At 43.7% G+C, this 12,490-nt stretch overlaps 1 protein-coding gene across 3 annotated transcripts in view; it reads right to left on the bottom strand.

Moving 5' to 3' along the window:
• Positions 1-11,040, bottom strand: part of lhfpl4a (LHFPL tetraspan subfamily member 4a) — a 40,940-nt gene extending 29,900 nt beyond the window's left edge. For all 3 annotated transcript variants that reach the window (XM_042090520.1, XM_042090521.1, XM_042090519.1), the window contains exon 1: positions 9,871-11,040. In XM_042090520.1, the coding sequence (XP_041946454.1) occupies positions 9,871-10,276 (406 nt within the window). In that variant the 5' untranslated portion in view covers positions 10,277-11,040. The remainder of the gene's footprint in view (positions 1-9,870) is intronic.
• Positions 11,041-12,490: the final 1,450 nt, after the last annotated feature.

Here is a 12,490-nt window from a genome sequence, read left to right on the forward strand (position 1 = left end):
TTAGTCACAAAGAAAGCCTATCTACATAAACATAAACATAAAATCTACATAAAATACATTAAGTTGTTAAGACGCATACTGATTAACAAGCCATTCAAGTAGCAGTAAGTAAGTACACATGTGCCCTGGCAGACATACATTGCCAATGCCGATGCCCTGAGCCTAGGGAGTTTACACCAACTATTATATACATGTAGAAAACAATCCTAAATGTCAACGGTGCTAACAAATACCGACAGCACACTCCTGTGCACATCATCACTCTGTCACACAAACACAATCCAAGGGGGGTATTCCAAGTATGTGGTTTAATGACAAAACTTGGGTAAGTTAACCTTAGAATAAGTGGTAAATCTCCTACAACAAGAGCCCTATGGCATTGTTTTGTTAGGATAATGAAGCCATACAGCTCTTCTATTAGGAGGTTTACCACTTACTATGAGTTAACGTACCCAGGTTTGCCACTAAACCACGTACTTGGAATACCCCCCTGGAAAATGCAGCATTCAACTGTGTGCACACGTGAAAGCATGCATCACGGTGGCATGCATGTACACAGAATGGCAGCTGAGGGGCACCCCCTATGTTCAGTCCAGAGACATGTGCACCCAGACGGACTGTGTACTGGCAGTGGTGGCAGTGGTGAGAGGAGAGGAGAGGAGCGGGAGGAGAGTGCGGCTGACAAAGGCTGCAATATGTCTGAGCAGCGCGGGCGAGGAGGAGGCAGGAACACGTTGATTGCAGATTTTATATCTGGGGCGATCCGAGTCCACAGACGCGTGAAAGAGGCTCGCGCCGACGACAACGGATGCAAGTGTTCTGGGAGAGAGTGTCGGCGGCGGCTGTGGTTGGGGGGCGTGCGCGTTTGTGTGTGTGTAGCATATGTGTGTGTGTGTGTGTGTGTGTGTGTGTGTGTGTGTGGAGGGGGAGTAGGGGGAGGAGGTCGGCCAAAAATAGAGCATTAAAAGATGTTTATATGCCCATTTGTTATGTAAGGCTTGATTCAGCCGCGCAGCCAGTGGAGTGTGTCCGAGTGGAGCATGTACCCAGTAAAGCAGGAGTGAGGCAGACATTGCTCAAATCAGCCCACCCCTCATGACTGCAGTGTCAATCAGTCTTACCAACTCACCCACTAATGAACGGGAACCCAACACACAACCCTTGTTCTGTGTGTGGGCGTATAAAAAATGTGTATATGCAAGCTGAAGCTGAAGACATATCTACTACAGAACTATTGTGACCATGATCAACCTAATATTTAGACTACTGTTACCATGTTTTTACATGTGTGGGTTGAGACTGAAAACTTGTTAAAGCTGAAACATATATAGTTTCATATTAGTTTATTGGTTGTGAAAAAGTTTGATTAATTGTTTCATGGGGCACTCATTTCCCTCCATTCGACCAACTTTTATGTCTAATGCAGGGCTTCCCAGACAGTGGCAAGCTCTGAAGATCATACCATGACTCTCCCACCATAATAATAACATAAGTATCTCTCTCTACCCCTCGTCCTGACACCCCTGTGAGACCCATTAGTGTGCTTGACAAACACCAACATGCTAGTCAATATCTATATGTTTAGACTTGATTGACGATTGGCTGCCAAACGGCCGCAATCAATTATCTGCCTTCCACTGGTGCGTGCCAGGTGATTTGCTTTATTTTGGGGAATGAAATGTCTTCCTTGCCACAGCAATAAAAGGGAATTAAAAATCTATAAGAGGTTTCTATGACTTAGAGCCAGCTGGGGAACAGAGTGGAGTGTATTCCCTTCCTTACCCGGGCAGCAATGCATCAAAATGCACAAAAACAGTGACACAGACACACACACACACACACACACACACACACACACACACACACACACACACACACACACACACACACACACACACACACACAGTTGCTCATAAACACAACAGAACAGAGTCATCCTATGACCTACACAGGCTTACTCTTTAGGTTGTAAAGTTATGGTTGTAAAGCAATAAACATTATATAAGGGGATGCCGTGGCCTACTGGTTAGCACTTCGGACTTCTAACCGGAGGGTTGCCGGTTCGAACCCTGACCAGTAGGCACGGCTGAAGTGCCCTTGAGCAAGGCACCTAACCCCTCACTACTCCCCGAGCGCCGCTGTTGTTGCAGGCAGCTCACTGCGCCGGGATTAGTGTGTGCTTCACCTCACTGTGTGTTCACTGTGTGCTGAGTGTGTTTCACTAATTCATGGATTGGAATAAATGCAGGGACCAAATTTCCCTCACGGGATCAAAAGTGTATATATACTTATACTAATATACTGTGTGTGTGATTGCCTGTGTGTGTGCGTACATGCATGCATGCACGTGTGTGTGTGTGTGCATGTATATCCAGAATGGCGCCATATTTTACTCTGTTCCATAGTCTGCCTTAATTACTCTCTCAGCTTCCTTGAGACCAACCCCTTCAATTACACAAGCATGTTGCCCGGCAGAACAATTACACAAGCATGTTGCCCGGCAGATCAATGCTAACTAGGCCAAATGCTGTTTAGAAGTTTGTGGCCAACAGCAAAAGCATGAATAATGATAGAAAAAGTGAGAGGGGAATCTGGAGACATCCCTTCTAATATAGGCTAATTAGACGCACAGAGTTACAGATTCATTCCTCCATGTCTACTGAATTCCTCCCTCTGTTCTTCCACTTCTCTCACCATACGGATGAAGGGGTGTGACCACGAGGGTTTCATCAAGAGCGGGAGGCAGCGATCTCGCTGTACAGGGATCAGTTTAATTGTGTTTGAAACTGTCGGTGGTTGTCAAGTCCATAACTGAATTTCTATATGAACTTTGAGATAATTTGGGTTTGGGTGATGTGTATTATGCTTTTTAAGTTTGGGCTTTACACATAGACCAACATACACACCTGGATCAGCCAAGTAGGACAGGCCTAGAACAATTTACAGCGTTATGCATATTTAATTATGGGAGCAATGCATGCGGCTTACACGTACTGTGTGTGCGTGTGTGCATGTGTGTGTGTGTGTGTGCGTGTGTGTGTGCGTGCGTGCGTGCCTGTGTGTGTGTGTGTGTGTGTGTGAGTGTGTGTGTGTGTGTGTGTGCGCACGTGTGTGTGCATGTGTATTCATGCGTACGTGTGTGCGTGTTCATGTGTGCATACGTATGTGTGAATGTGTGAATGTGACAAAGATGGAGAGAGGGGGGCGATAAAGAAAACACATATTGCTTAATATTCAGCAAGGTGCAGGGAGAAACCTCTCATCTATATTCCAAAGTCAACAGCAAACAGCATCAGTATTCTGGACAGGGCTGAGTAGAGAGGGGAAGAGAGGGAGAGAGAATTGAAAAGAGAGAGATGATTGAGAGACAGAGAAAGAAAAAGGCTGTCTGTAACACCAGGGAAATCCTCCTCCAAAAATGACAAAATGCTGCAAAATTCACATTCACTGGCAGTCCCTCCTCCCCCTGTGTTGTTCATCATTATATTTCAAATGGACCCCAGCTTGGTAATGCTAAACACTGGCCACGTGCAAGAGACCCACCCCCTAGTCTCCCTCCCTCTTTTATCAAGATGTCCAGTCCATAAAATAAATGTGAGGGTTAAAAAATGAATCCAAATACTATGAGGAGGGGAAAGGAAGAACTATAAAAAAAGGTGTGTGTGCATGTTAGTGACTGATTGTGTGTGTGTGTGTGCGTGTGTGTGACTGATTGTGTGTGTGTGTGTGCGTGTGTGTGACTGATTGTGTGTGTGTGTGTGTGTGACTGATTGTGTGTGTGTGTGTGTGTGTGTGTGTGTGCGTGTGTGTGCGTGTGTGTGTATGCTGGGGGTGTGGTGCTGGTAGCAGTAGCAGCTGAGTTCCACAGAGCTGATTAAACTATCATCTGCAACACCACTGAGAGTGTTAGGCCCACATCCAATCCCATTACGCTATTTTTCTCCCTCTCTCGCTCTCTCTCTCTTTCTCTCTCACTCTCTTTTATGCTCGCTGACTATGAAACACCCTTAAACACTAACATCAATCACACACATACACACACACACACCAACTCTCCAATATCAATCAAACCTCCTACTTACAAGGCACTATATCCAAGACAGCAATCCCACATAAATATGTATACTATATAATATTCTCTTCAATGGTCCAAAATGACACACATTAGTCCCTGCACTAATTGAGAGGGCATTATCATTTACAGGTGAGAGATTTCAGACAAGTAGCCTGGTTCATATCACATACACCGTGCCACCACCTACTAAATACACTGTACAGTGCAACTCAAAGAAGGCTGTCTAAAATTAAATTATATAGTCTTGGGACCCTAAAGACCCCTCACACACACACACATTTGAAAATTATTCTACCTACCTTTTTTACTACTTTTGCATTTTTTGTCTTATTAATTATTCTTTATTTTTAAAGAATAATTAATATGATGATTTTACCTTGTGCGTTTTATGTTTTCTTTTTATTATGATCTTTACCTTTTGAACTATTCTTTGACTATATTGCCCTTCTATGCTTTTATTTTTTATTACTGTTTGCTTTTGTTTATGTAAAGCATTGAATGACCTCTGTGTATGAAATGCACTATATAAATAAACTTGACTTAATAATAATAATAATAATAATAATAATAATAATAATAATAATACGTTTTATTTATATAGCGCCTTTCTCAGACTCAAGGTCACTTTACAAAGTCAATACAAACAAAGCAAGACAACACAAAAACAAACAGACAGTAAAATAGAAAAAAAAAGGCAATTGTGATGAGTCAAGCGGTGGCAGAAGGTGAAAAGTGTTCCTGAAACAGAAAGGTCTCGAGGTGACTTGAGGACCTGACTGACTGCTTTATCTTTGTGCTATTATTACATTACATTACATTACATTTGGCTGACGCTTTTTAACCAAAGCGACTAACAACATGGTAAACAGTAAGTTTTAGAACAATTCTCACAATTTTAGGACAGTTTAAAAAAACATTAGAGTACAGTAAGAATAAGTGCGTCGGTGAGTGCTGTTTTTAACAGTTACTTGTCAGTTTAAAACGGCTGGTGAGTGCTAGGATCAGTAAGACTTGTTGTAAGTGTTGCTATGAGAGTAGATGTTCTCTAAAGAGCTGGGTCTTCAGGAGTTTTTTGAAAGTGGAAAAGGATGTCCCTGCCCTTGTAGGAACTGGCAGTGTGTTCCACCAACGAGGAACAACAGATGAGAAAAGTTTGGATTGGCTTGAGCGTACCGGTGGTAGAGCTTGACGTCGTTCGTCAGAGGAGCGCAGCGGTCTGGAGGTAGTGTAAGTCTGTATGAGGGCATTCAAGTAGGTGGGAGCAGAGCCGGAGACTACTTTGTAGGCAAGCGTTAGAGACTTGAATTTGATGCGGGCCGCCATAGGTAGCCAGTGTAGCTGGATGAGCAGCGGGGTAACATGTGCCCTTTTGGGTTGGTTGTAGACCAGGCGCGCCGCCGCGTTCTGGATCATCTGAAGTGGTTTCACTGCGCAGGCTGGGAGACCTGTCAGGAGGGCATTGCAGTAGTCGAGTCGTGAGATGACTATTGCCTGAACCAGAAGTTGGGTAGCATCTTGAGTCAAGTAAGTCCTGATTTTCCGTATGTTGTAGAGTGCAAAACGGCATGAACGGCTATTATACCCTAAAACCAATGGGTTTCTCTACTGCAGTGAGCTTCAGTGTGCTCAAAGATCCTTGATTACTCCGCTTCAACCCTGTCTGCTGTGGTCTCCTAATGATGGAGGCTTTGCATAGCTGGTCTCTGGAACAGACCCTGCAGCACCAGGAGAGGATTAGGAGGGAGAGTTAGGGCTGACGGAACTTCACTGAACCTATTATGATCAAAGATTAGCCCTATACTGTGAGACTAATCAGCCATCTCTATATCCCCACTCCCCTCCATTCCGCTGTCCTTTAGCCCAACCTTCTCAAATATGCTAAATCTAACTGCTCTCACCTTTGGGCCAAAACAGGCTTTTATTTAAAACATTTGGTGACTGACACACTGAACATTTGCATCTAATCTCTCTCTTTCTCTCTCTCTATCTCCCTTTCTCTCTCCATCTCTGTCTCTTTCTGTCTTTTTTTACTCTGTCTCTCTCCTCTCCACACACCACTGTTTCCCAATCATGGGACATCATCCTTTAAATCAGGTTCTGTGTGGGGTCTAACCCTCTCAGTAAACCACTGACCTAGATTCCCTCATTTCAGATTGAGATTTAATCTTAAACTGTATGTATTTGTCATGTATACAAATACTCAAATGCTGTTACATTGATAATCTCTTCAATCGGAACCTCCAGTCTTTGCCATTCAGGGAAAAAATAGGAGAACAGGTGCTTCTAAAGCGCTGCCTCAGCCAGTCTCTGGCACAAAATGCATAACATTCCAGTTTGTGTGGCGTAATTCAATAAACGTGCTTTAAAACTTACTTTACAAATCTGTTATTAATCTATAATTCCCCTTTTAACAGGCCAACAGACAGACACGCATGCACCCGAATACTTGTGAAAAAATACTAAATCTTGCATGGCAAAAAAACAGATTTACCATTTACAGACATTTGCTTAAATCCCAAAGCCTGTCTTGAGTAGTACTTTCCAAAGATCTATCTGTGAAAGGGCTCCTGAGCTCCTCTTATGCTGAAAACTGTCATTGGAAACAAGCTGCCCACTTAAGATAGCTTGGCATCTTCTAAAGCCAACTGTCAATTTCTCAAAAACTGTCAAGTCTGCTTTTTTTTTCTTAGTTTCGTCCTTTTTTTGCACCAATACTGCAAACCTGCAGCATCTTTTTTGAGATCCACAAGCTTACTGCTGAGCTTTGTGCAGATGTCTAAGACAAGTAATTAAGAAATTATAGAATTGACAAAACACACACACACACACACACACACACACACACACACACACACACACACACATACACACACACACACACACACACACACACACACACACACCACTAATTCCTCTAATGCACAGACACCCACCGTTATAATCCAGAAATCTCAGTGTGTGTGTGTATGTGTATGTGTGTGTGTGTGTGTGTGTGTGTGTGTGTGTGTGTGTGTGTGTGTGTGTGTGTGTGTGTGTGTGTGTGTGTTCTGTTCATTTGCCTCATTAACTTTAGATGACACATTGTAAGCATACACTGGTGCGAGTGCATGTTGGCACATTTATTTTAAGTGAGGAAACACGCTTTTGTCCTTCAGGTTGAAAAGAACTAAGCAAGGCATGCATCTTTCCACTGAGACCACTTACGGCTCACAACCTTCTTTCTACGGAGGTGATGACGTTGGGAACAAGTGATGAAAGGGGAGGGCAAAAAAATGTGTGTGTGTGTGTGTGTCATTTCTGTGTGTTTCTGTGGGGAATGCAGGCGAGGCACTAATGCATCGGCAGCTTATACACACTTTCACACCGTCTCCAGACCTGATGATGCACCCTGTGCTCTGGGAAGATAGCACACAAGGATGGAAACAGAGAGAAAGAGAGAGAGAGAGAGAGACGGAGGAATAGATAGAAGGGGGGGTATAGACTTGGGTGATATCGAAGTGTAGAGAGGGACACAGAGAGAGAGAAGGAGAGATAGAGTAGAGAGAAATTGAAGGGGAGAGAGAGACACATGAGGATGGGGAGAGTGAATATAAAAAAGAGCTTTGAGTGACAGCGCATAGATGGAGAGAAAACAGCTGCTGAACCTCCATTAGCAGCCGTGCCAGACTGTACTGTCAGCGCTCTGGAGAAGGCTGCGCGTAACCTTTCCAAAAACTAAGCACTGAAAAATGCCATAAGCACAAGCAGGCCAAGTCTCCCTACATACGCAGCACAACCTACCCAGCACAAGCAGGCCAAGTCTCCTAACCCACCAAGCACAACCTACCAAGCACAAGCGGGCCAAGTCTCCTAACCCACCCAGCACAACCTATCCAGCACAAGCAGGCCAAGTCTCCCTACCTACCCAGCACAACCCAGCACCAGCAGGCCAAGTCTCCCTACCTACCCATCACAAGCAGGCCAAGTCTCCTAACTATCCAGCAAATAATTACTGTAAATCTCAATGATAACTACATTTACTCTCTCTTTGGGCCTTGGCAATGCAAGTATAATGTTAAATGACCTGCAATGCTCTGAACCCCTGAATGAAATGCCACAATCACTAATATAATCTTGAACTAATATATAAATCATTAGTCTTTTTGTCTTTTTTGTACGCTTCTCCTCATATAAGTATATTATCAACTCTGTGACTGCAGTTCATTTCTCACTTGCATGATTATATTAGGTAACACAAGTCAGTTGCAGCTCATGACATATGATGGTTACAGACAGTTTAACATTAGAATGTATTGATTAGAGGGACTGAAGCTTGTGTGTATGTGTGTGTGTGTGTGTGTGTGTGTGTGTGTGTGTGTGTGTGTGTGTGTGAGAGAGCAAGAGAGAGTGACTTGGAGAGAGGGCATTCATGTGTATGGATTCTTCATTGCCATATATTGCATCTAATGGATGGTTTTCTCTCTCTCTCTCTCTCTCTCTGCTTGTGTGTGTGTGAGAGAGAGAGAGAGACAGAGAGACAGAGAGAGTGTGTGAGGGAGAGAGACATGTGTGTGTGTGTGTTTAGTTAGGGGAGAACACAATAGTGCTGGGAACTGCAGCGCTCATTCCATTAGTAGCCTACTTGACCCTCCCTCAACTCTTCATTCTCTCCTGCCTTTCTATTCTCCTCCGTCTCCTGCCAGCCTGCCTGTCTTCCTTCCTTCCGTCTGTCTCTCTAATTCAGTCCATCCACCCCTTCGTCATCTGTGTGAGAGAAGGGAGAGTGAGCAGCACTGAGGGCAGAAGGATGTGATTTCTTAAGGGGAACAACCTGGCCCCACACTCACCTCCACTTGAGCTGGCTAAACCCATTCATCAGTCATCAACCACTGAAATTGGCACAGTCAGCCCCCCCACACACACACACACACACTCCAGTGAGTATCTGAGTGAGCATGTTGAGCATGGTGTGTTGTGATTGTGGGAAACAATGAGAACTCATACATGGATAAGTTATTTGATGGCGAATGTGAGCACTGACAGTCACGTTGCTTAACTGTCACATGTGTTGCCAGCAAATTTGCACATTTGGTGCTAATGAATTTGTTGCACCTATTATTTATACAAGTGCAAATTTGTGTTGAAGCCTGTGTGCCTGCATGTGTGTGTGCATTTGGGTGTGTGTGATGTGTGTTTCTCTGTAATAGATTTTGACATTTCAATATATTTGGTGTGTGCTGCAGATTTTCATGTGTTTCTAAAAATATCAATGTTTACTGCTCATTTCAATTATTCAGAGAGCTGCACCTGGGTCATCAGTTTAAAGACAAATTAACATGCTGAATCAATTTTGTCATTATTCATGAAGGAACTAGCTTGGTCTTTGAATGATGGTCTTGGGGACCCCCACTATAAATGGAGGACCCCCCCCCACCCCCCCTTCTGACTGGACTGAATCATAGCCCGAATCTTTACTCAATATTATTAATTGTCCAAAATGTTGTCTTTGATGAAACCACAGCTTTCGGAACATTTACAAATGACAATAATGAGGATCTACATCAAAGCAAAAGTACTACCTACACATACATGTTTGCCAAAGTCCCTTGGGCCTGTGGTCTGAAATATTGGTATCAGTGACAATCACAGCTGTATTGGTCGTTACCTCCAAACAGGTAGGCTACATTATATTGATCTATTGATGAATTGCTAAGGCACATAAACATGACTGATCTCTGATGTCTGTCTCTATAGTAACCGATACACTCTCTCATCAGGGGCTGAGACAAACCTCTCCCATCTTGTAGGCTACTCACCGCAAAGCAGCTGCATCCAGGCGCACGTCTTGTAGACTGTGGCGGTGTTGCAGAAGAAGAAGAGCGCCATACAGGCTATGCAGCTGAGGATGAGTACCATGGACATCAGCACGAAGAAGGCAGCTGCTTTGAAAGCGCCGGAAGGGATGGAGGCGAAGTCGGAGAAGGTCCCGTAACACCTGAGATCGCGGTTGGAGGTCCCTTCACCCACGCAGTAGTGGAACAAGCCAAAGTACCCGGCGTGCGGTGTGTTCACGCTGTCACCGATCCAGTAGGGCTGAATGAACACCACCACATTGATAATGGCAAAGCAAATGGTGAAGATCGCCCACAGGACCCCGATGGCCCTAGAGTTCCGCATGTAGTTGTCATGGTAGATCTTGGAGGCTTCTTGCGATGGCAGCATTTTTACTCACCGGAGTCTTACCCTCTGTTGATCTCTTTACTCGTTTGCTTCTCGACTCTATCTCCCCCTATCTTCCTCACCGGTGCCCCCAAATTGCGTGGATGCTGAGGACCCTGCGGCTGGATGCAATGGAAGGAAATCTGCTAATAGGTGAACAACATCTTTCGGCAAAAGTATGGATATAGATCCCTGTGCTAATGTTGACTGTCATGCAATCAAATCAATCAATATCGGAAATACAGTCACCTATGAACAAGCGTGATTCAACACAAAGATTTTTTTAAAACGATGTCCGATTCCCACTCCTCCTCTCACTGAGCAAGGAAACCGTAAAGGCGACCAAGATCACATTGCAAAAAATGCAGTGGTCATGACAAAACTGACAAGACGTATTTTCTTGCTGTTCTCCTCTGTCTCTGTATTAATAATGTATCCACTTTCGCCTCCCATCAAAACCGCCGCTTCAGAGGGCACGAGATGCGCTGTCGACTCGCTGAAGATGAATCAACCGATACGGGGATCTCACCGGAGCATCCAAGAGGCGCGCCTGGTCGTGTAGGCTACCAGATTATGTCAATTCGACAAGATAATCTGGGTATACCTTAGATCTGAAGAGCGAAAGGAATGTTGACGCGTTTCCCCCCGCAAAGTGCTGTATTGGCCACAACAACCGTTTCTCGTCCTCTCTTTTCCTCTCCTCCCGTTGCTCCCCCGCGCGCTCACGCTCTCAGGGATGTTCAGCGCTGGCGTTGGTTGGCGCGCGCACGGTTTGGGTAGTGCAGAAATTTGAATTGCTTGTACAGCCCAACGCCCATCCATCAGTCCCCCAGTCAGCCTAGAGCTCTCCCACAACCCCGAGATTACAACGAAACCAAGTGTCAACTAACTTTTTCAAGGCACTTTTGGCAAAATGGCACTTTTATGTCTTGCCTGTCGTCTGTTCTTTAGATTTGTGGCAATATAGCGCACATTTAGATGCACAACCCTTGGGTGTGCATCCTTTGATGATTAAAAACATGCATAATAGTAAACACCTCAAGAAAACCAACATAACATGAACACAAAGGTCAAATTATTATTTTATCTTGGCTAAAAAAAAGATACACTAGGCTACAGTGCCAGTTCAGCAGTGAACGAAATGGCAGTCAAGCATAAATAGCCAATTAAACTAATTTGTAAACATTTAGGTGATTATGCAGTGGCTGTCTGTAGACATCACAGACACTGTTAATAAGCAATGCCTTCAGTACAGAGTCTTGCACACTTCCAGCTGTGATCAAACACTGAGCAATGGTCAGTTGCATGCATGGATAAGTTAATACACTGATGCAAATGCTCAAGGCTAAATAACCCACATAGTTGGTTAGTCAACACAGAGTGCTGGGCTTCTCTTGACACCATATTATTTTTTTTTTTTTCATGAGGCACTAAATGGAAAACTTGTTTTAGGGTACAAACATAAGAAATATACACTGATAGGCTTTAATCAATTATTTGTAATTGCCAGAGTTATGGCAAAACAAGAATCAAGGTTTAACATGATTCTATGACAAGTTTTCCCACCTATATTTTGAAGTGCAGAGAAACACATGCTTAATAGCCTATAGTTTTATATTGACACAGGCATAATTCCCTCTCTTTTGTCTTGCAAAAGATGGGTCATTGCACATTGCTTTAGGCACTTTACTTGTTTACTCACTGCAAGACTGTTACAGTAGTCTGCTTGATACAAACATGGCCTGTGCTATTTGAAAGGCTACCACGAAACGTACAGCAAAGTTGGTGAAAAACCAACCCAAAGAGCAACGCAATGTGTTACCGCTGCTATGTCATAGTTTTCCAGATTAATGTGATGTGATAACAGTAATATGCTTTAGACTACATTTTAACATGTTACACCCAGCAATGCAAATATCAATTTGAACTGAAAAACCTTGCAAACACCACTGTCATGCATGCTCTGAAAGCAGTTTTTTGCATTTTTGTTTGGTTGTCCACCTGTTAGGGGACTTGTTCTTCACATATAGTCTTCAAAACTGTAATTCATATGAGAATTTGAAAGTTTCTGAGGTGTTTTTTTTTTAACTTCATATGGGATGCGCATTTTTAGGCTTTTCCTAAATGCCCATGTATTGCAATACATGTATTGCTCCCTGGCACTTCCTCAGATTTCAGTGACTGACACATTTTAAAGACACCCCTTTTCTAAACCTG

This window comes from Alosa sapidissima, chromosome 4 (genome assembly GCF_018492685.1).
Source record: "Alosa sapidissima isolate fAloSap1 chromosome 4, fAloSap1.pri, whole genome shotgun sequence".
NCBI lineage: Eukaryota > Metazoa > Chordata > Actinopteri > Clupeiformes > Clupeidae > Alosa > Alosa sapidissima.